The sequence below is a fragment of the Microchirus variegatus genome (genome assembly GCF_963457635.1).
Source record: "Microchirus variegatus genome assembly, chromosome: 10".
Lineage (NCBI taxonomy): Eukaryota > Metazoa > Chordata > Actinopteri > Pleuronectiformes > Soleidae > Microchirus > Microchirus variegatus.
The window spans coordinates 7,035,290-7,061,104 of record NC_139811.1 but is presented as its reverse complement, the minus strand read 5'-3'; the positions used below and the strand labels follow the sequence as shown (position 1 = coordinate 7,061,104).

Below are 25,815 nucleotides of genomic sequence, written 5' to 3'. Positions count from 1 at the left end.
ACGAGGGAATACTGCGTAATAATGTCAATCATTTTAATGGAAATGTCTTTGCATTGACGCGACCCTCCGGTTGGAGGATAAAGCAGTAGATAATGGATGGATGGATGTCTTTGCATTGCAGTGAAGAATTACAGGTGCAACGAATCAACTTCATGGTGGATGTTGATTGTGAACTGGGCTTTTGTTTGCTGTGCAGTTACAAAACCGACCTTGTGGTTAGTTTAAAAAAAAAAACGATCTACTGTTAATCAGAGTGTTGCATCGCGCTGACACGGTCATAAAGAAAGAAAGAAATTGAGCAACACTTTGTCATGAGGCGAAGTCATGAAACCTACCTCTCGGATCGTGTTGCGCGACCGTTGGAGCTCCTGTGACCAACTCATATTTCCTGAAAGCACGCGCACATACATAGATGATGAAATGTTTTGTAAAGCACTCGGTAGAAGGTCGATCAGGCACTTAATCACCACCGCGAATTAGGATTTGACAGGGAGAAGGACTCTGTCTGACTCTGCCATTATCATTAAACTGATGTTAATGAAAATGAATGTCCGTGATGTGAAAATTAGCCTCCTCCTAAAAATCCAAGGATAAAAACCCTGCTATGAACTTTTTTTATTCTGTCATAAGACTTTGATTCAGTCTTATATAAGAACTATGCTTCCTGTATTCTCTTATTTATGTAACTTGCAAAGAGCACTTACTCATAACACTTTAATCCAATTTAACAAGGAGTGTTTTTTATTTGTTTTGATGAATTCAGGCATCATCTGAGCTGAAACAAATACTCGATTAATCGATTAGTCAACTATTTTGATCGGTTTGTTGTTTATTTCATGATTAAAATAAGATTTATGATTGTTTCAGCTTCTTAAATGTGAATATTTTCTGGTTTCTTTGCTCCATAAAGCGAAGAAATCACTAAAAGTTACTCATTTTGGTTTGTGGATGAAAACAAGATTACTCGATTAATCATGAAAATAATCAACAGATTAATCGATTATGGAAATAATCGTTAGTTGCAGCTCTAGACGTAAGAGGGATCTATGTTTTTGTTTAACATTCACTGAGGATATGTTTCCTATATGTTTATATAACTGCATCCTAATCACTGCAGTGCTATATATGGTGGATTGAAGAGTCCAGAGCAAAATCTTTTGAAATCCCGAAATAGCAAACGGGGGAAGGCAGTTCAGTTCCGCAGCGGTGGGCCATGAGCGAGGCAAACCCTTGCGAAAAGAAGCTTTTGAATTGTTGGCTGAAAGGGCTTTTACTTGGACGGATGCTCCGAGCCAAGAAATCAGGCCAGAGAGTCCAGAGACGGAAGAGAGCGACAAAAAAGGTGAGAATCTTATTTCAGTCATGGAGGATTTATCCCTGGGTGACCACTGCGGGTCCCTGTGGCCTCAGATCACCCTGCACGACCACTGACCTGGAAACAGGCAGCCAAAAACCACGATATTAGATAATGTTTTATCAAACAGATTACGCGCTGTAACTGAATATTACAAAATCCTCTTAAATTCTAAAATGATCAGTGGTAAGAGTCATCGAAGCAGATCTACTGTTAGGTTTCAGTTTTTCAAATTGCGTGCCTTGGAGAGGATTTGGTGAATTGGTGGGTGTCATACAGTATTTATGGGTTTATGTCGAGCAGGATACAGAATCCTGAACCATAACCATTTCAGCAACTTCAAGGCTGCTAATAAGATTAATTATGAAGAGTTTTACTGGACAAATAAGTGCACTTATTTCCACTAAAGTGATAATTACCCTCATTAGTAGCAGTGTTGTTTAAAGGCTGGTGTCTTCTGTCTAACCCGCCTTTAAACAACAGCCTTTTTCTATCTCTTTGGAAAATAAACAATTCCACCACTTTTCCCTCCACAGAGGAGAATCCCTCTTCCCTTTCCACAATAAAATTGGATTGTATTCCATACAATTATGACAATACTGATGATATATGATAATGCATTACAGTGCACATACTAGTATTACAGTTAGCAGACGTGGACACAGCATTCATAAGTTGAATAAAATCGGTCCGAGCACAGAACCTTGTGGCTTCCCGTGACAAACTTATTCATTAACTTGAACTGATGACAATCAGATAAATAGGAAACCAGTTAAACCAGTTTAGTGCGGTTACTTTTATACACGTTTCTTTTTCCTGTCTCTGTAATAGAATCTGATAATGATTATGTTGTAAAAAGTAAAAAAAAAAAGGAGACTGAGTTAATATTTCTCAGTTGTTTAGTGGCCATTTTGGCCATTATGTACATTAATGTGTACATATTCTTTGACTGTTTGTGTGTCTACAGTTAGATGGATCTCACTCGTGCGGCACAACTGGGCATTCTCATTAAGAATTTAGGTTTATGACAGAAAGTCACTAGATTTGTTGCAGGTTGCTAGTCGCTGGGGGTCTGTAAAGTTGCTAAATGTGCACACAGTCTTCATAGGTCACAACCTCTGAAGGCTGCCCCTTGGGTTGGTTCATGATGCTGTTTAACAAAATGACCTTAGATCCATTAGACTTAGGTGTGAACTTCCTTTCTTCAGATATTTTGAATAAAGTATGTTTTTCACTTAGCTTTTATTTGCTTTGTCGTCATTGTTGCTCTAAGGTACAGCAAAGATCATGTGACACAGTCACTCTCACTCACTCGGTGTGTTTGGCTACATAATAGAGAGTTTGAAATGTTATTAGAAAATGTCTGAATTTGTTTAACTTCCTTAGGGGAAAAAAAACAAACTTATTTGAAAATAAATGTGTTTTCCAGTGAGTGAGAGTAAGAGAAAGACACAACAGTGATACGTCTCATTGTGCAAGAAGACTGCTTTATATCATTGTGTCGTGTTGTAATGTGGGATCATGGAATTAGACTATTGAGTTTTCATTGTGCAAGAAGAGAGAAGGGGGGTGGGGGGGAAGAGAGGGAGGATAGAGGGGTTTGTTGAGGACAATGGCTCAACTTATCTGTGCAGTCTGAGCTCTGTTTATTCTCTTTACCTCATCCTCTCACTCCCCAATGTTTATTCATCCATTCATTCATTCATTCATTCATTCATTCATTTCACATCAGTAATCAAAGCAGAGGCACAGGCAACTTCCACGGCCACAACATGTCCACTGTGGAATGTGATGCACTGTATTATGGAAACACTTTATGAAAACACACTTTTTTTTATTTCTATGATGTAACTCCCCGAGTGAACACAAGCGCTCCTTTGTCAAAAGCCGCCTCGTCATTTATCGAACATGTTTTTTCTTATTTTAAGTCTGCCTCTTTGACACAAATGAAAATGCGTGTCGTGGCTTGCACTGTTGCCTTGTAGCGGAAAACAGACCCATGTTTGCGACACGGTCCGACCAAGGACCTTTATAACCCTAACTAACCCTAACCCAGGACTGACCAAGGACCTTTCTAAACCTAACTAACCCCAACCCATGTCCGACCAAGGACCTTTCTAACCCTAACCGACCCTAACCCATGTCCGACCAAGGACTTTTCTAACCCTAACCTTAAATTAACCCTAACCCATGTCCGACCAAGGACCTTTCTAACCCTAACTAACCCTAACCCATGTCTAACCAAGGACCTTTCTAACCCTAACCGACCCTAACCCATGTCCGACCAAGGACCTTTCTAACCCTAACCGACCCTAACCCATGTCCGACCAAGGACCTTTCTAACCCTAACTAACCCTAACCCATGTCCGACCAAGGACCTTTCTAACCCTAACTAACCCTAACCCATGTCCGACCAAGGACCTTTCTAACCCTAACCGACCCTAACCCAGGTCCGACCAAGGACCTTTCTAACCCTAACCGACCCTAACCCAGGACCGACCAAGGACTTTTCTAACCCTAACCTTAAATTAACCCTAACCCATGTCCAACCAAGGACCTTTCTAACCCTAACTAACCCTAACCCATGTCCGACCAAAGACCTTTCTAACCCTAACCGACCCTAAACCATGTCCGACCAAGGACCTCTCTAACCCTAACTAGCCCTAACCCATGTTATATTCTTTTGGTGAAGTGTCCCTTTCAGCGGATGAAATGGTCTTACACCTTAAATGGAGAGATTGTTGGAAACATTTTTGGCTAATGTACGTACACGACTCGGCAAAATATGTCTTGTTTTTAAATACTTTAATATGGAATGTTACAGATTATATCTTAAACATGTTCATACTCTATTTGTATGAATTATTCTCTCATTGAAGATGAACATTTGAATTCTCTCCTCCTTTGGGAGACTGTTGTGCAGTGTTCCGGTGTTTTTTGCTGGTGCCTCACAGCAACATGGTTCCCAGTTTGAATCCTGCTTGTGTGGATTTAGTCTGTGTGTGTGTTTATCTCTGACTTTGTGACCTGTACGAGGTGTGTACTTCCTTTTTTGTCCAGTGTCAGCTGGGATTGACTCCATTTCCTCCTGCAACAGTCGGTACAAATGCTGAGACGTCACACTGCTGTACCTTTCTTGTGGGTTTTCTTTGACACGTCTTATCTTAAGCTCTGTATGACATGACTTTTTATTCGTTGGATTATGGAAAGGGACTCGTTTTTTTTTAGTCCTGGAGCCCAGAGGAGAGTTCCTCGATGACGGGTCCTGACGATGGGAAGTCAAAGTGGGGGGGGGGGGGGGGAAGAATGAGTCATCCGTCATCCGTCCCTTTATGGATTCTGGTTCTTGCCGCTGGTGCAGAAGCAAATCAAACCCCAGGAGATGATGTCTGAGCTGTCATCAGGACCCAAACCCCACTGTCTCTGTGTCTGAGCTCCATTTTAATATTTCCTCCTCTCAGCTGTCAATCACTGCCTCACTGCTGTGTTTTTTGGTTTATTTCTCAGCGTTGTTTTGCATATTTTAACTGTTAGACTGAATGAAACGACGACGACTTACTTGGGGTGTAAAGGAAATGATGTTTGTGATTGAACGTATTTGTTTCTTGCTCAAGGCTTGTAATTATATATAATAATAATAATAATAATAATAATAATATAATAAAAACACAGTGAAGCTCCACATCCCAGTGACTCAATTAGACTCTAAAATAATCTCACTGATCTGCGGATCTGGGGTAAAATGGATTTCTTTGTTTTTATTTTTTATTTTCGTGACCTGGTTTTAATCTCAAACATCTCAAGACGTCACCACCCATGTGTTTACTGCAGAAAATGACGTTGGTGACTAATAACTGGAAAATAGACTGGTGTTACACAACTGCTGTTTACCCTTCCAATGAAATGACCTCCTTGTACAGTAACATCATTTCTGAGCATCTGTGACCCTTTATATCATAGGTTTATTATTTGTTTGTCTCCAGCAAACAGACATTTTTACAATTATTATTATTTTTACTTTGATTAGAGCTGTTTATTTCCTGTAATCATGTCCACAACTGTCATTCTGACACGCTTTCCTTATAGGTTTTTAAGGCTATAGCGCCCTCTGCTGATGATAAAAATAACCACATCCTTTTTCTTCAATCAAGTACATAATATTACAGTTTACACAGTGACACAGCATGTTATCTGTTGTTATATCACTATAGTCATTAGTTTATCCACACTCAATGTTTGCCTTTCCCCACAATCACAGATGTATAGAATTAAGTTTAAATTTCCAGCATAAATAAATCACATAATGCTGTAAATACAGATACTGTCAATTTCTTCAAGGTCTCCTTTCACTCATTTCAGGTCATCTTACACTGAACATGATGACGATTTCTTAAAATTGTGTTATGAAGGTCAGATTGAAAACCTCAAGTTTCCAAATTTACAGAAATGCCTGGGAGTTGAGGCCTGCATGTACTCCTCATTTAGAAGTTCCTGCAGCTTGCTCTTGACACATCATCTGACCAGAACTACTTTCTTGTCTTTCTTGGCCAGAAAATTTGAAGTGGGGGCGTAGTTAATGCAGAAATGTTTGTTATTCCCGATGAGGACTTCTCAGGAATTCTGCGCTTGAGTTTCTCGTAAAGTATGAGCTGTCCTGACCAGAACTAACTCATGTCATTTCGAGAACAAGAACACATTTCTCTGTACAGAACTTTAGACTAATCCACTCTCATGCGAGCACATTAATTTGAAGCTATACACTATGTTGGAAAAAGACTTCCAGGTGTCTTCTCTGATGTTCCATCAGTGGCAGATCAGTCACAGACAGGACTCACTGCTCTGCTCCTTTTACCTGCTTTTAAATGACTTGTCATTGAGATGAACGAGCGTGTGTGAGGATAAAGATGGATATCCCTCATTAAATGCTCAAACCGAACAGTGACATGAACGTGTAAAGCCTTGATCCTCGAATGATTAATCCTTGTTTTATATTCCTCAGGGTCTCTTGACAGTCATGCAGAGATTCAACGATAAGACGACTGTAAGTATTCTTTCTCATCAGATCAATTTTTAACTCACGCTCAATACACTGACTATGTGGGGATTTAAGGAGGCCATCTTGACACAGGACCTTGGCTCTTAGTGTTGTTTGTGAGTTGTTGAGAACTGTATGTAGCCTATTAACGCCGGTGTCTCTAAGCCAGGACGAGCACAAACAAGGTCCTGCCTCCTTTGGCAGAGTTCACAGACTAAGCTGTTTGACTGTTAAGATTAGAACAAACTCTCAAAATACTCTCTGATGTCTCAGTGATCGGTAAAACCTTAATATGTTTCATGTAGCTTGCAGATTCTGACTTTTCTTTTAAATATAGAAATACAAAAAGGAACTGTACTCTCGATAACTTCCTCTCACAGGTCGAGTCACTTTCCTGCTTTAATAAAAGCCAAATATTGTGTATCTCACGACCTCAGTGTATGGTAACCGTGACGATATATATATATATATATATATGTGTACACTTCTCACTCTACGACGAGCAACTTTCTTCATTTAGAAAGTCATTTTAAAGTTGCCCTTTCTTTACGCCCCCTAATGATAACCGTTTCCAGCGCAGGAGCTGTCAGCCAGAGCAAATATAGAGATCATAATAGTCTGGAAATGCAATATCACGCTTCCATAAAGTGTAGTAACTTGGATTCTGAAAATATTGTCTCGGTTTTTATTGCCTCGAATAGGTCAAGTGTGCACCTGTGTAGCTCTATTGTGTCTGTTCTGACTTTTGTTCTCTCTTTTACTGTATTTTTATGTATTTATATACCCAGAAGATACTAAAATGCCAAAGTCATTACATGTTGAAATTCTGTATCCCCTTAATAATAGAAAAGGATAAAAATGACGGAGAAAGATCACAAATACCTTTTATTCTTCTGCTAAAGAGCATCATATTTGCTTCTGCTGTATAACACTAGTATTTAAAAAAAGCATATTTGACATAATGTGATCTGGCGATATGGATTGTTCTACCCTCACGCTGCAGATATAATTATTATGTTATTATTTCTTTGACGACTGCCCGTTGATTTGGCCGGATTCCCAGCGTTGCCACAGTGGCGACCTCTGGCCTCCCGCTCTGTGAGCTTTTGACTCCGGCTGTGGGATGAGACGAGATAAGAGCGCAGGGATTTGAATACACTGAAAATGCATGATATTTTAACATTTTGGCACATTGTTCACTTTTGAAAGCAAGCAAAAAATATCTGTCCATTTGGTTAAAGTATCACCAAATACAAGCAGTCATCATACCAAACCTCTACAAAAGTCAATGCATGCATGGATTTTTAATGCCATCATTTTAAAAATGCTGTTGTATCAGTTTTATCACGTGTAGAAAAACCTACTTTTGTATGTACCATTTAGAGAATTTTCCTCTAATTCATTTGACTTTAAACTTTGTTCTTGACGTGACACAATAATACCTTGTCCTGGCCTGTGCTGTTCACAAAACAAATATATACTGTATATATTTGTATTATATATATAAAAAAGAGGCTGTTTACACTAATCAAACCTGACACACATCACCTGTGGCTGCTCAGATTTCCACTGGTCTTTCTTGGAGGGCGGCGGCCAAACCAGTTCCAGTTTCCCTCTGGACTGTTGTCTGTCATCTAAGGACAGGGAGAAAATACAGGCAGCAGTTTTGCATTTAACATCTTTGACTTAACATCATTTTTGGCATTTTATGGAGATGTGGAATTGCAACTGTTAACAGATCATGTTTTTTAAAAAAAGGCTCAGTTTATTAGCAGCTCACTAATGTTGTGTTTAATGTTCATTTTGCTGATTTATTCACATCAGTTTTTGTTGTTGTTGTCATTTCTCATCATAGCTCTGTGAGATTTAGACATGACTTAGATCGGTGGAAGAAAAAGATCTCTGTTTCATTTAAATTCTCCACTTTTTACAGTGTTTATCAAGTGAGAAATTTAGTCTTTTTTTGACTTTTTGCCCCAACAGGTAACTTTACCTTTGGGTTTCAGCCATTTTCCTTATTGTGAAAAAGAACTTTAAATAGTATTCTGACTCACTGTAAGAGTTCCAGTGTGCTGCTTAACAACACTTTCGCTGTGTTCTACAGTTCCATGAGTCGTTAAGGATAACGCAGTTGAGTTTTTCTGACCTTAAGACTGAGTCATTTCCCTTCAGTTTAGTTCAGCCCTGGCACATTATGTAGCTGTTACATGTGAATTCATCATCTTCACCCCCAGTCATCCCACACATCATTATCCAGTGAGTGAAAGAAAATGCTGCAATGGTGGCTGCTGTATACTGTAGTATAGTGTCAAACTCCTTGGCTGCTTGCTCTGTGTAGTCAGGTCTTCGCGAGCTCTCTCCTGCTGGGTAAATTGGCAACCGCAGCAGACAGAAAAACAAACTTTCCCATTATATACTGCAGCCCCCTCAAAACGTCATGTAAGTCACAAGTATTTTGTATTTATGCAACAATATATAACCTGGCCCTGGTCAAGCTGTGCAGACAGTTGACTTCATGTTATCACAGGCTGCAGTGATTCACTCTCAACCACCAGTGACAGAGTTGACCTTAAGTTGTTGACATTCATTAAACTGTCAACTGAAACTAAAATGTAGAACTAAAAATCAGGATTAATAAACATTAAAGGAAACTGTTGACGTTGTAAATCAAGTTAGAAGTGGGCTATTTTTCCCCAGAGATGCCTCCTTGGTGACTGCTGACTATTTTGACTTCCAGCAAACTGGAAGACTGCGTCCACTTTTTATACTGTATATAGCCTCTAGATAAATGCAGTTGAGTATTAAGTATACTATGTAAAATACCTTTCAAGTATGCACAGAAAAAAGTAAGTTATCTACTTGACTTTACTCAATTACTACATATTACCACCTAAACATCGTCACAGTACGGCTGCATGAAACTGCTGTGACGTCATTTTATGTCAAACACAAACTAGTACAAAGCAGTTCTTTTTGTTGAACTCAATCATTAAAATCAGTCAAAAAGATTAATTCACCAAATCGTTCAGTACTTCCTGCTTTAACTGGAAAACGGCCAAACGGGTTGTGATTCGGCTCACGATTGCTGATATTGAGGTTTTTAGAAATTTCCTCACTAAATGGTAGAGATTAGTCTTTTGAACTGATCTACAGTTGGGTTTGATTCTTGGTCTCTCTGACCAATTAGTGGCTGGCAGTTTGTCGCCGTCACATTTTAGTATCGGCTCAGCTCACTTGGAACCTCGCTATATCAGGTACTAAAAAAAGTACCAGGTACTATCGTTAATCGAAAAGTCGAGCCGAGTTGTGCTAGGACCGATAGTGTAAAAGTACCATAAATAATTTGTACCTAAATATGTTGTTTTTCAGCGTCTTAGAGTGGAAATATAAGAACTCAAGAAAACTACATATTTAAATGTATTTAGTTAATTCCCACCACTGATTCTCTTCATCACACACTAACCTGGTAGATGCATCTTTGCAAACTGTGACTTGTCTTCCTCTTGACTATTCTGCCTGTCCTCTCCGTACAGAGTGCACCTCTGTCTGCGCAGCTCCTCCTCTCTTTCTCTGGCCTCTCGGATGTCCTTCTCTACCTCCGGCTGCAGGACCAGAGCCGGACGCAACTTGAAGAAGGGGTTTTGTTTGAGGACTGGAGATTGTCGTCTTGCGTTTCCCTCCCTCGTTTTGTTCGTCGCTTCCACGGCTGACGCCGAGGCGTCGGTGCTTATGGAGTCCATGCTTCTGTGCATGCGTGGGTGTTTGTCTTGTATCGGGTAAGGGGATAAGCGAGTTTTGTCTCGCGAGCCTCCAGTTGGGCTCTTTGACCTCAGGTGTTCGGGACTTTTCTCCCCGTCAGATGGTGCAGTTTCAAACAGCCTGAGCGAATGTGCTGTGGACACCGGGCAACTCTGAAGACAGAACCTCTCGAGACTGTGCGTGCGCTCCAGCACCGAGGGATAAACGTGACTTTTTACCGGCGTGGTCGTAAGTTTCCTGTGCCTCGCTGGCCCCTCTGTATTATCCTGCTGGAAGGCCTCAAACAGCAGTTTGGTCTCCTGTAACTGGCGGACTTCCTCTTTGCTGTACAATCCCGGGACCTTTCCCTGGTTCATGAGCACCAGTTCCCTCTGAAGCTCCTGGCTGATCTCCTTCTTCATCTTCTGCTCAGAGAACTGACCGTCACCGAGTGCGTGTTGTTGGTCGACCTGACAGGGGAGAGGCTCGAGCGAGATACTGGTCTTGAAGGGAATCTCCAGCACATCTGGATTATCTGCCAGATTGAACATACCCCCAGCTCTCTGCAGGTTCTGCTTCGCCTGGTTTGCCTCTTGGATCTGCCTCTCCATCGAGGTTTCGGCTGCTGAGAATCGGTGTTGGGCAAACAGATTGGGGATTTCGTGCAGATTCATCGGAGGGAAATCAGCAATCGGCTGATCGTCTTCAGAGTTATGATCATCATCATCTGCTCTGGTGATTATCTGGTCCTCTGGATGTCCAGACGTTGCAGACAAAGACATCCTTGCCTTTTCACCGTCTTCATTCTCAGTCTTTTCTGTTTCCACCAGGTTCAACTTTGCTTCCTCATCTGTAACGGTGTGAAACGTCGCCTCCTTCCTCCCAGTTCCGTCTGTCAGATTCTCTTCTCTTGCTGTGAAATCATCATCATCTTCTACGTCCTGTCGTTGCTGGAGAAGCTGCAGACGTTGAAGCAGTTGCTCTCCTTGTTGGACGTCTGCTTCTGTTTTCTTGCCTTCATCTCCCTGCTCTCCTTTTATCACCGTCTCTACCGAGGCTTTCGAGACGCGGCGTTGTTGGCACTCTGTTTCTGTTTCGCTGCTCTCTCTCCTCACCCAGTCACTCTTTGTCAGGTTATAGTTTAAATATACGACGTCTTCGTCTTCGCTGGTCACCTCTGTAGGTTCCTGTGGCTGAGAGGTTGCGTAGCCCGTCTGGTTTTGATTGCAGACCTTAGAAATATCCTCAGAATTGGGCATGTCTTGTGGATATCTGTCTGTTTCTTGTCCCAAATCAATGTTCCCAGGTTCTTCGTTTGATTTTTTGCCTCTTGAAGCTTTATCCTGATAATGGTCTCCTAACGGATCATGGCGTGTTGCCATCACAGAACCCGTGCCCTCATTGGACGCTTGGTCCTCATCTCCATCTGTTGGTGGCCTGGGGCCCTTGTCCTTGGCGTCCATGGACTCCTCAGAACTCTGTGCCGTGTTTGCTATCACTTCATTTACCTCGTTCTCTGCTGCCTGTATCTGATTCTCATCATGATGCCAGTCTAAGCTGCTGCCGGGATTAGCTCTAGCCTCTGTCACAGCGTCTGCCACATTAGAACGGGTCACGCTGGAATTATTGGCCCTTCCGTCCGTGCTGCCCTCTGCTGGTGGCAAAGGAGGATGTAGGGGGATAAAGATGTCATCTGCACCCTCTGCGTCTGTCACACAGTAGTGCGTGGTGGTCTCTGCTTGGGCGAGGGGTGTGACATCTTGAAGATTCTCACCAGAGTCCAGTTTCATCCACAGACCACCTTGATCTTGGGAAACCAGGACAGATCTGGGATTGCTTGTGTCCATGGTGTCAAGACTATCACGTGTTTCTTTGGTGTTTTCTTTTACTTCTCCCTTGCTTGAATTTAAAGACAAGATAAAGGTGCATGAGAACATTTTTAAGTTTGATATCAAAATGCTTCATTCATGCACTTCTTTGTGTTTTCAGTCATACCTGTTATCAGCCGTCTCTCTTACTAGCACAATACTAGTTACTGTTGCCTCTGTCTGCTTTGATATTATTTCAATCACTTCCTGTATGCAGCACATAAACATCGCTATACTGAGAAACACAGAGAAACTTGTAGGCTTAATCAGCATTGTATGAAATGATTTAGGCCTTTATCGAAATAGATGAAACACTTTCAAGTATTAATTCAGCATAGCTACTACTATATCTACACAACCGTCTTATTTATATTGTCAGATTAATAATAATAATAATAATAAAAAAAAGTAATCTTGCAACAAATGAGTTGACCCAAAAACCAAAATCATTCTTTTCCCATTTGGTCCTTTGTTCTCTAAGCTCTGGGAGATTAAATGATTTTTCCTTTGTTGTTGGACAACGTGTGCAGATACTGTGTTGTTTTTGGTGACTTTTCTCCCCCCACAGTGACCTAGTACATGCATGTGTGCTGACAAAGGGAAAGCATAATCGGCTTTTCTCTCTTGTCTGTTTTGGCAGTACGCACACTTTGTATAATGTGTACTTGAATGACATGGACACTCACTCACTATCATCATCATCATCCCACAGCCTGCCTGTCAAAATGACGCTTTTAATCTGCATAAAGCATCGAGTGATCAACTTCGTAATTGCTACGTGGATTTTTATACTTTCACAGCTGAATCATAGCAAGCACGGACTCACTGTGCCGGGTCACTGAATGCTGTGTTCTGCCTAATCAGGTATATTGTTCCTGCATAATGTGGCTGTCTAAACTGCATCTGCGTCTATATTTACACCTGCTTACTACCAGTCAGGATTATCATCATCAGCATCAGCAGCACCACCACACTTAATATACTGTAGAGCTTAAGCAACAGGACGTTATTAATGTGCTTTAATGAGCTTAACCTGTTTATACCGTCCTCCTCTCAAGGAACTTTCTCTCTTTGCTTGTCATGTTGAAGGCTGTTATCACAATTTAATCAAATTGTTTACTCAAGTAAATTCTACTATGCGTCATTTGGGCAGATGTGGTAATGGCTATTCTGTTCTGTCGTACCCATGATTTTGTTCTTGCTATAACTACAGACAAAGCTCCACCAACCTGCAATTACAGTTAGTGTGACAGGAAAGAAAACAAGTGTAAAGCAACAGCATTAATGTAGAAGAAGAAGAAAAAAAGAAGAGACCCACCTGATATTGTCACTGCAGCCATCGCTCTGTGCGTGATCGAATGAACCTCAGTGGAAATATGAACGATGCAGCTGATCTACTTAGCACCTGCACCTTCCTGCCCTGTGTCATGTGAACAAACAAATCCTCTTCCAGCAGTAATACAGTATCAGAGTTTAATGTTAGAACGTTTTCATACTAAGCAGTAGACGATATCTGAATTTAAATCGCGACTACAATCAGTGAAGACATCGTCGTATATCGCATGCTGTTTAATAGCCATATATGCCTGTATATGCCAGTGTATGCTGCAATTAATCAGTTGTGCACCAAATTACGGTATCAGTCATAATGGATGTTAAAGGAGCTGAGAATGGATGACAGGCAGGAAGGTATTTTTATTTCATTGTGGAATATTCCATTCCAGTTTAGTGTTTTTCCCATAAGTGGAATTATGAGGCAAAAACTAGGTTAAACTTTTTCGGTCCCTCTTTTTCTATTGTGAGCAGCTGTAATTGTTCATGTAGAAATCAAATCCTAAAATAACAGAGGGTAACACTGGGCATAGGTATAGTCTTTGATCCAGTTATGCAAGACTCACTTTCAGGCAATTTTAAGGAGTTTCAGTAGGAGTTATTTGGGTGTGATGCAGGGGAAATGCAATTCCCCAGTGGCAGGGCCTAAGAGGAAAAACATCAGGGTCTTTTTTTTTTTAGTTTTTGTTTGAAGTGTTCATCTAATTATCTCTGAAAAACGAGATGGCTATAATCAAGACTTAAGTTTACACAAGCAAGAGCAGAGTAGATCTGTCCCCCTCATTAACATGGCAGGGGGGGTGAATATATTAATCTGAGCCTGTGCAGAATCTTGTTTTGAATCTCTCGGTCTGTGACCTGTTAACGTTGTTTTTAATCAGGTCTGCAGCCGATCTCTGTGACACCGATGTCCTCGCTTAAATCTCAGCCAAAGAAAACGAGTAACGAGCGTTTGCGACGATGTTTGAACAATTAGTTTAATGAATCTGACACAAAAATACATCTGAACACATTAACATGTTAAACTTCAGGCACGTAGTTGAATACAAACTCCTCCTCATGACTTTAAAATAGCACCAACAACCTCATGTAGTCATGTAAAAAAACCTATTATTATTATAATATTATGATAGGATGTACAAATTACTTATTTTTAATTCACATGAACATTAAATCGCCATGAAACAGATTGTTAGAAACATTCATGCCACAATGTAAACAATCATTTGCACTTTTCTATTGCTGGAGAAAAGAAAAGTTTACTTGAAAAAGTTGATAGAGCAGAGGTCTCAAACTCGCGGCCTGTGGGCCACATGCTGCCTCCCAGTCAATTTAGTGTGGCCCGCTAATTTCATATCAAGTGACCTGTAGCTAGATTATAGACATAATATAATACTAAATAATTGTTATTGTTAGCTCTAGTCATAAAACAGTGAGCAACATTTTATTATTAATAATTATACATTAGGTTATATATTTATAACTTTTAACATAAAAATACATATTCGCTTGTTTCTTCTTGTTGTTAACGTTGTCCATATGTTATGTTATTATTTTTTTGAATTCATTTTGCATTATGTTTTTTTTTTATTATTGTCAACTGTATTGTTGCATATCATACAAAACACTTTTATTTTGAAATTCTGTCAAATATCATTTTAAGAACATAGTCTTCACATGACCAGACTGGACACTCATTGGCCCTCAGGTCATTTGAGTTTGAGACCCCTGGTATACAGTGTACTGTGTGTCCAGAGGCACAGACGGAAAGAAATAGGATCTCTTGCAGTCAAATGTACTGCATGTCTTGTAGGAGTGCATAGTGAAGTTCTCTGTGTTGTCCACTAGGGGGAAGAAGTGGTTTTTAACAGTACCTCAGAGCTGCTGACCGTCTCCAGCTGCTGTAGAGATGTACAACATAAAAACAGTCTGAGTTTTTGCCGTAGTGAAGTTGTGAGACCACACCATGTAGTGGATTGTGTACTCTGATGTAGTGCAGCATATGTTCCGTTTGAGAAGGCACAACAGCAAATGTTCTGTTGAGGTCATGTGTCTTACATGACCGAGCAGCACTGGCAGGTCTTACGCTTTGGTGTGCCCTTTCCTTGCTCTTCTGCTTTATCGAGTGAAGAGGATTTCTGTGGTTCCTGATCACATTTATCGCCTGGGACTTTAACTTCCGCCCCGTTTCCACCCAGAGGAACTTCCTGAAATACTTCATCCTTGGACTCTTTCCCTGCCTCCTGCTCTGCTACCTTGCTCACAGTTGTCGGAGCTGGAGCAGACGTCTCCTCATCTCCCAAGACGTATTCTTCTCCGTCGTCGGTGATCATGACTCGCTCCACGGTGATCATGGCCTCGTCACCATCTTGGCTGTTTCCCTGGTCAATCGTGGCGTCAGCGTATCCCAAGAACAAAAGAGTGACGGGGCCGTCCTCTAACTTTTGATCCTCAATGTCGTCCACCGTCACCGCTGAGACATTCCTGTCATCTTTTTTATCTTTCTCGGTCCCCACAGTTACAGCGCTGTCATCTGTGCTCAGCTCAACCTCCGCGACGTAGCTTCTGGAGCTGTCGGGCTGCATAATCTCTTCTGTCATCGCATGATGGCCCGAAAGAGAGAGCTTTTCCCCTGGCGTTCGGCTCGCTTCCACAACCTCAGTCTTCATCTCTGCCTTGCCCGGCACGACGGTGACTTCGTCCAGCAGCGCTTTCATCCCGACCCCGTCGATGACGTTCAAGATCTGGCCAAGCTCTTCGTTTGAGGGTTGACCGTCTGGGCCTCCGACGGTGTGGATGCTCATTCTGCCGTCATCAAAGACCGTGTGATGAGCCCTTTCAGCGCCACCTGGTGTGGACACGGGGGCCACCGACCTGACGACAGTAGCCCCCGTCTTTGGATCTCTCTCGACCTGCACTGCTACCATTCCCAGGACTACGAAACAAACAGAGCAGAATTCAAAGCAAGGTAACATGCAAGAGGTAAAACAACTTTAGCTTTAAAGCTGCAGTATGTAACTGTTAGATATAAACAATTGCCTGTTATATCTAAACCATTGACAAATGAGTTCATACAATGCTAATGCTGTATTTCGCCTGGCTACATTCCTGCACTGCACTCGGGAGGTAATTTGTCTTTATGTCAAGACAGACGGAAGCCGCAGCAACATTGTGCTAGTAAAGTGAGCAAGGAGGTTGCAAACAGGTTGGCGTATGAGCGAAAACACAAATAAGGGCTCACAAAAAGTCTCAGAACTGAATTCTACTGCTCAGAAAACCCACTTGTTCAGCAGTTTTTTGGGAGTCGAATACTTGTGCTGCCTCTGTATTCGCAAAAAAACGCTCCCTCAGTCAGGTCTGATAGTTTTGCTTGACAGAGCCCATTTCCAGATGAAGTTGTAACCTTGTTTTTGTTCCTGAACATAAAAGATTGCGATAAAACAGTTTGATTATTTAGCCTTAGATGAGCCTTTTAAAAGATTTATGCTTTACAGAGGCGGCCATCTTGCACGGCCGTGTTTCTACAGCGACCTTCTGAAGCAGTAGTTTACTTAAGTAAACAATGAAGAACGCGATAACCTGTGTGGCGTGAGAAGTCCTCCAGATGTCACCAGTTCTTACACACACACTGTAAAGTCATTTGCAGTCCAGGACTAAACCACATTGTCTTATAGTCATAACTAAAAGGTCAGAGGTGTAAAGGTCAATCCTCGGTCAGAAACAGAGGTTTGTTTATCTAATGTGAGAGGACGCCATGCTCAAAATACCATCAAATTTAATAGAAAGAATTATGCTAAGTATAACTTTGTTCCATCATTAAGTCGTACCCTGCAGGCTCAGCCTGGACAGAGCAACATTAAATACATGATGAGACTGGAGAGACTGTTGCGTCACAGCTGCAGAGTTTTTTGTCCTAAAGTCATGTTTGTTAATATTTTATCCTGCCAAGTCATTATTTACAAAAATCCGATGTCAGTTAAGGTAAAGTGAACATTAGGCAATTCAAACCACCTCAGTTAAACAACCTCAGGATCCCCGGAGCTATTTATAACCCAGTAAATGCACAGTACACAGTATTATATACAGTAGCAACAGCAATTCCATGTCACAGCTCGAACACTCTTTACCTGATCGGCCGTCCTGCCCGCTCTCAAGAAACATCTGTTTCTCCATTTGTGTCTGGATGTGCTTCTCGACCTTTGTAGTCACTGTAGAGAGAAGTGACAGAAAACAGACATAACTGATATTATAATACATGTTTTTATTTAAAAAAGTTTGGTTGTATATCGTATAGTACTCGATAAATATGGATCCATGCTGCTGAGTTGCTGGGGTTCTAAGTGAGCATCAGAATGGGGAAAATACCACACTGGACACTTTAAGTACACAACCGATCAGCAGTCGGTGAGAATTTAGAGAATTTAAGTCAAAATTCTACATTGACTTTGAGGAAAAAACATAATCGATATCAGAAATTAAACATTCTGAATGAATTCTGGTGCAAACAGTGATTATTGCACTTCTGTCTCTTCACTGATGTCCATATGTGCTGCAACTTCCACACTTTTTTCTATAACTTTGTGCACTGGAGTCAGTGAGAGGCTTAAAAGTTGCTGGTTGTGTGTACGACACAGAGTCAGACCATAGAATGATTCTATGGTCACTGTAGAGCCGTTTCTCAGCTACGGCTCCATTCTGTCACATTGATTGAAATGGCCATTCTTCAAGGCTAAGTATTAGTTATGGCAAATTATCTTAAATGTGTTAAATGGGGACCAAAGCTGACGGTGCGATCTAGTCACAACGACAATGACAGTACAATGAAGTTAACTCTGACTTCCTACCTCGTGCGTCCTCGTCAGTTGCAGCCTGTGGGTAAAAAAGGAGATAAGTGATCAGTGCTTAGTCTCCATGGTCAGACACACACACACACACACACACACACACACACACACACACACACACACACACACACACACACACACACACACACACACACACACACACACACACACACACACACACACACACACACACACACACAGCAGCAGACACTGCGTCACAACTGAGTTTACAACTTTCAACACATGCCTGATGCCTCCCACCCTTTTCCTGGGGCCCTCCCCTGCAGCTCGTATCCTGCCATTAATATTTCACAGCTCAACCGAGCTCCCATAGTATGAAGAGGCACTGAGATTGTTTTTTATATATATATATATATATATAATTTAAGGTACTTAAAGTACCACTTGTACATACTATTTTGTTGTAAAGTGTGTGCATTTCATAATTATTCCACCGACGTGAGGCTGGAGGCCAAACTCAAAACCATTTGCATTCACTGACCCTTATGTTTATATATATATTTTGTATCTGGAGGACCACGGCTCTGTGTTTACTGCGTCCACAACATCCAAATACTATTGGATTATTCATGTATGGCTCAGTTTTTTTGTTATTAGGTGAACTTTTGCTGCTGTGTCTGACAAAACTAAATAGGAACTTCTGCTGATCTAAGGTTGTTTTTATCTCGGTGTGCATTTCTTTCCTGACCATAGACACATCTGCCTATCTCACCTGATAGGAGCGGTGTTCTCTGGCTGTTGCTACACAACTGACCGACTCTTTGCTTTCTTCTTGGGAAGCTTGTTCCTTTTCTCTGGCATCAGCTGTCAGCACCTCGGGCGTCTTTTGACTGCTTTTCTGTTCTCTGGATAACACACACACACACACACACACACATTAGCAAAGACGTCTTTGTTAAAAGAAACATTTGAAAGTACAATATGGACCGTGACTGTGCGTGGTCACGTCCTATATTCATTGACATCATAAGCGACGTTTGGTCTTGTATTGGTCAATAAACAATGATTAAAAAACTGTATCATAACAAAAACACTGCACTTGTAATGAGCTTTCCATGTTTAGAAATCAATGTTAATTGTTTGGCTGTGTTGATTAACCCTCAAATAATTTACTACCCTCTGGACGCCTTTGTGACAAAAATGTTCATGTACAAAAAATCTATAAAATCATAAAATACAGCATTTTTTCCCAGCCTTTTGTTTAAAAATCAACTAAAGCCCTCATCAAAATGATCAAATATTCAATAATTTTCTATATTATATATATATATATATTATTTTTTCTCAATAATAAAAAATGAATAAATAAATAAATAATTAAAATAAATAATAGATTTTAACCCTTTAAGTGCCAGTGCGTATATGTATATATGTGTATATATATATATATATATATATTTGTACGTATATGTATATATGTGTTTGTGTATATATATATATATATTTATGAATATGTGTATATATATATACATATATATCCATGTGTATATATAAACAAATGTATTACCTACTAATTTTGTGTTTTTGTAATAAATAATAAATAACTAAACTGAAATTTAAGGGGGTTAAATCCTGAAAAATTACTGAATGTTTGGTCGATTTGAGTTATTTGAAAATCGTTTAAGCGATATATGAAAAAATATTGACGTCTGTTGCTTTTATAGCAGTTTTTGTAAGTGTATAGAAGACACGTGAGAGTAAAAGACATTGGATTTCTAAAGAATTTGGTCTTAGTCTGCCTTTGACTGATCTGAAAGAAGCCGTTAAGATGTGTCTCACGCTGCTGCTGCTGCTGCCTGCGCGTCCTCGTCTTCTTCCTGTGTCGGGGGACTGGTCCTAAAGCTGTCAAGTGGAAGGAGGACAGGAGGTCGGCTCGTTTCGCTAAGCCACTGGTCCCTCAGGTACTTTCTCTGGAAGAAAGGTGAAGGAGACAAGAGAGAGAAAACCTCACACAGTTTATCACGGGGAAAGAAGAAGCTTATGTATAATATCAATGTACTTCACTAGAGTTATGTTACTTGCTGCTGTCTGACAGAAATCACAGGTGTGAACAATCATCATTAAAGTGATCAGTAACACCTGTGCTTTTCCTGCCAAGTATGTCAAGATAATATTTACTCCTCATTCCTGTGTTGAAGTAGTGCTCATGGTGAGTCAAATGATGCATCTTTTAAGTTAGGAAAGTCAATATTTGGTGCCAGCATTATTGATAATGATTCATTCAGTACATCTGTGCCTTAATGGCAGAGCGTGACTGCTGCACTGTGACTGTTAGTGTTAGCCTTTGGGGTGTGTGTGTGTGTGTGTGTTCACACATCTGAACATAAAACCGAGGCAATCATAAAACCTGTTTAGTCATTCGGCATCGCCCTGAACAAGGATCCGTTGAAAATATTTGCAAACCTCTGAAAAAATAATTTTAATGAATTTTTGAAATTCAGGAAATGATCCATTTGCCCTGATGCACTTTGACAGTGAGCTGACTTTTGTCTCAAAATCAAAAAGTATCTCGGAATAACTTGAAATTTACCATCATAATAGTCAGCATCGCCCTGAACAAGGATCCGTTGAAAATATTTGCAAACTTCTTAAGGAATAATTTTTATGAATTTTTGAAATTCAGGAAATGATCCATTTGTCCTGATGCACTTTGACAGTGAGCTGACTTTCTTCAAAAAAACAAAAAGTATCTCGGAATGACTTGAAATTTACCATCATAATAGTCAGCATCGCCCTGAACAAGGATCCGTTGAAAATATTTGCAAACTTCTTAAGGAATAATTTTTATGAATTTTTGAAATTCAGGAAATGATCCATTTGTCCTGATGCACTTTGACAGTGAGCTGACTTTCTTCAAAAAAACAAAAAGTATCTCGGAATGACTTGAAATTTACCATCATAATAGTCAGCATCGCCCTGAACAAGGATCCGTTGAAAATATTTGCAAACCTCTTAAGGAATAATTTTAATGAATTTTTGAACCTCATGAAATGATCCATTTGCCCTGATGCACTTTGACTGTGAGCCGACTTTTGTCTAAAAAAAAAAAGTATCTCGGAATGACTTGAAATTTACCATCATAATAGTCGGCATCGCCCTGAACAAGGATCCATTGAAAATATTTGCAAACCTCTGAAGAAATAATTTTAATGAATTTTTGAAATTCAGGAAATGATCCATTTGCTCTGATGCACTTTGACTGTGAGCTGACTTTCTTCTCCAAAAAAAAAAGTATTTCGGAACTACTTGAAATTTACCATCATAATAGTCGGCATCGCCCTGGACAAGGATGCGTTGAAAATATTTGCAAACCTCCTAAGGAATAATTTTAATGAATTTTGAAACTCAGGAAATGATCCATTTGCCCTGATGCACTTTGACTGTGAGCTGACTTTTGTCTCAAAAACAAAAAGTATCTCGGAATGACTTGAAATTTACCATCGTAATAGTTATCATTGTCCTGAGCAAGGATCCGTTGAAAATATTTGCAAACCTCTTAAGGAATAATTTTAATGAATTTTTGAAATTCAGGAAATGATCCATTTGCCCTGATGCACTTTGACAGTGAACTGACTTTCTTCAAAAAAACAAGAAGTATCTTGGAATGACTTGAAATTTTAGATAATAATAGTCAGCATCACCCTGAACAGGAATCCATTGAAAATATTTGCAAACCTCATAAGGAATAATTGTTCAGAGCTAATCTCTGTTGATTAATCAAGTGTCTGGTTGAGAATGAGTACAGACAGTCGTTCATGAAGACCTGAGACTTTTTTCTTTTTTTTAAGCTTCAACCTTGCCGTCTAATCTGAAATATCAGAGAGAAACCCCTCTGTGAAGGTGTACCATTACAACTCAGATTATATGAGAACATCAACACCATCCTAATGGCATCGAGAATGGAAATTGCTGGAGCAGATCCTTTGCTTTCAAACCCTGCAACTGCTCTGCTCTCCTGTCATCTTCTCACAGTGTATATATACACCACCAGCTCTCCTTTTTAGTTTATGAAGTAGAAACTGACGGATTCTGATTCATGTTTAGCCCTGCACTAACATGAAAGAGCTGTTGTGTTGTGCCTTTTTTTTTCATTCATTTGCATTTGCAACCGCAGCTTAGATGGTGTGTGTCCACGCTGTAAATGATGCACACGCCCCAAGGCGGCAACGCTTGGCTGTAAAAAAGAATGAAGTGTGTTTTTATTTTAGTGTGGAGGCTGTAACTGCATGCATGATGCAGCCTCGGGTTATTGGCAACAGCATGAGTTGTTACGGTGTCCTATAGGGAACCCACCGTGAAGTAGATAATGGGATACATACCAGCTCGTAAAAAAAAACCAACAACATGCTCTTTCTCCGTTTCTGTCATCATCGCTTCCTCTGTGGTGTTTTAGCACAACAAGCAGCTTATGTTAACTGAGCTAAAACCGCTCGCTTATGTCACTGGGCAAAGTCCAAGTGAACCCCTCCCCAGAACACTTGAGCTCTAGACGTCACCGAGTGAAGAGTGAAGAGCTCATGAGGGCGTGGGGGTTTAAGGGTGGGGGGGGGGACACACAGCAGTGGTCAATTTTTAACATGAAACAGCTGGAGAAAGATAAACAATGGAATGAGATCACGGTGTAATCCCACTCCAGTGGTATGGTCAATTTAAACCTATATAAACCTATTTAATATCCAAGAGATAAAAGTCCACTGATATTGTAGTTGTATAGTGTGTCACTAACCTTTGTCTGGGCCTTTTTCAACCACTCTTCCTCCGTCTCCCTCCTCAGCTTCTCCTCTTCCTCCTGCTGCTGAAGCCGCTCCTGACAAATTTGAAAGACAACAAAAAAAGAGGTAAGAATAATAATAATAAAAAAAAACACTGTGGGATTCCTTAACTTTTAATGTTAGGGTGCATTTCAGAAGTTTATACTTCTTGACCACGCCCACCGCCACCTCCACCCAATCAACGTCTTCTTTACTCTCCTCAGAGTTCCACACTTGACCTCTAGATTATCAGCTGTTTCTCTGTACTTCAAAGTACACATTTTCTTGTGTAATGGCAAATTAAATTTCTTTGTCTCAGAGCTACAGCTGCCCAACACCCCTTTCCTAACACAAGATACCAGGTCCTATTCAAATTAGGATGTCTAGACTCAACTTGCACCTAACTACAACATCCGCAGGATACCTCTGTGCGAGTCGGCCCCCGATACCCGCCGTAGACAAAGGGGTGTGAAAGCACGGCCTGGAGGGGCAGACTCCTTCTCAAACGAAGGGATCTGAAAGGGGTGTTTCTTCAGGTATAAATGTTTAGGTTGACCTTTTCTTTGCAAAGAAAATATTCATATTTGTATCGCTCTATTTCATTCTTCACCAGCAGCAGAGTATTTCCACAACGCTTTGAATCGCCAGAGTCTCCGTAAACTTACCTCTTAACAGCAAACTGTCACCAAACTTGAATTAGTCCATTGGGTTATTGTGAATTGAAGCATTGTCCTCACACTCACAGCAGCAGCACACAGCCAGAGCTCGGTCCGACGAGAGCTCTGCCCCTGACAATAATGTTGGTGGGTTACACCCGCTTTTTAATATATTTCTTTGGCAACACCCCCTTTTTTTTTGCAGTCACGGTCCCAGAGGACGAGGACGACTTGTGCATGAAAGCAGAGAACTGAGATAGTTAGAGTTAGAGAGAGAGAGAGAGAGAGAGGGAAGGGTATTTTTAGGGGACGTGACCGGCAGATTAAAGTGGCAGATACAGCTGGCAGAGAAGCAGGGATGCCGAGAGAAATAGTTCAATGACGCAGCACATTGTACGCATGCTGGTGCTGTATTTGTACTCTTTAATGTACGCTGTAAACATCCACGCTCTCCACAGGCCTTTTGCTGGTTCACTTGTGTTAAGGCTGAGTTTTACTTCCTAGGAGATAGAGGTCAAGCCGACTCCACTCAGGCCTTCAAACCTTTCATTACACACACACACACACACCGGTGATCATTGGCCAGAAAAGTTAACTGGGGGGGGAATGCTCTTTTCCGCCGCTCGCTGACTTCAGGCAGTGCACAGACATGGAGTGAGATTGTTCACTCAAGTGTCACTGTTGGTACGCGGAGATTGTTTTTGACAGGAGGTGAAAGAGATTGTTGCTTTAAGGCTGACTAAAGTAGAAAGTGGAGAGGAGGGGAGGAGGAGGAGGGAAAATAAAGAATAAAAAATAAAAAGAAAGAACATCTCACCGTGATGACTCTCAGCCGTCGTTGGTACTTTTCTGCTTCATCCATTTCTTCCATGGTTTGGATCTAAAACATATGAATGGTTTTGTTTAGAGCTGCAACTCATGGTTATTCTCGTACTCGATTAATCTTAAACCAAAGCGATTCAGTTTGAATGATTTCTTGTGTGGATGTGGAGCAAAGAAACGAAAAAAGCTTCATATCGATTAATAGATTATCAAAAATAGTTGACAATTAATTTAGTAATCGATTAATTGATTGTTTCAGCTCTATTTTTGTTTGAATTAGTGATTTTTTTTATTTCGTAAATGTACAATAAAAACATACTATATGAAAATATGTATATAAAATAAGAAGAAACAAAAGAAACAATTAAAGGTCATGTCTATGTATATATATATATATATAGACCGGCGACCTTGAGTGTCTCTGTGACCTTGAGTGTCTTGAAAGGCGCCTTAAATATAATGCATTATTATATATATATATATATACGAATATATATATGTATGTATATATGTATGTATATGTATGTATATGTATATGTATACGTATATACATATGTATATGTATATATGTGTATGTATATGTGTATAAATGTATATGTTTATATGTGTATATGTGTATATAGTACATACATATATAGTATAAATGTATGTATCACATATATATACATATATACATGTGTATATATACTGTATATGTATGTATGTATTTATATACATACATATATACGTATATACATATATATATATATATATGTACTATATACATATATACTTGAAACTTGAAACTTGAACACGGCACATAATATGAGAATAATGGCAAATTCAGTTCATCCTGGACGATTAAAGTTGTGTGAATTGAATTGTTATGACCCAAAGTGCTTCTAAGTGCCAGGAGATGGTATAAAAAAAAACAACCATCCATAAAAACAACAGCACAAGGACTATAAAAAATAAAGAAATCATACAAAATATATACACATGAAGTGTCATCATGTCCATAAACATTCGTTTTAAACCAGGGATTTAAAAAAAAGCTGAGACAGTGTCAGCATACAAAACACCAACACGAGGTGAACTTTAAGAAATACGGCAAAGAAGCTGTAACGCGAGTGCGAAAGGTTAACCGCTGGAAAACTACGACGACGAGGAAAGTCGTGTTCTGCTCTGAAGACTTAAAGTCACAGTGGCATTGTTGTAAATCACTGAGGGTTGAGAGTTGACTTTATGACTGACTGACTCACAGGGAGACACACACTGTGCACTTTTTCACCTGGAGGAGGCTGAATATGCACCGTCATGAAAACACATGTGCTGCCCGCAGCATTTCTGACAGGTTTTTTTTGATGTCGTGTTACCTTTTTGCCCCGCTTTTCCTCCTTCTCTCTGGTGCAGCA

The 25,815-nt window shown here is 40.3% G+C and overlaps 1 protein-coding gene across 1 annotated transcript; it reads right to left on the bottom strand.

Moving 5' to 3' along the window:
* Positions 1–14,386: 14,386 nt before the first annotated feature.
* On the bottom strand, positions 14,387–24,470 carry palm3 (paralemmin 3; the record flags this gene model as incomplete). Its single annotated transcript, XM_083896515.1, has 7 exons — positions 14,387–16,262; positions 17,455–17,535; positions 18,172–18,196; positions 18,905–19,037; positions 19,972–20,102; positions 22,919–22,999; positions 24,417–24,470. The coding sequence occupies 7 exons, from the start codon at positions 24,468–24,470 to the stop codon at positions 15,382–15,384; spliced, it is 1,386 nt and encodes a 461-aa protein (XP_083752641.1). The 3' UTR covers positions 14,387–15,381.
* Positions 24,471–25,815: the final 1,345 nt, after the last annotated feature.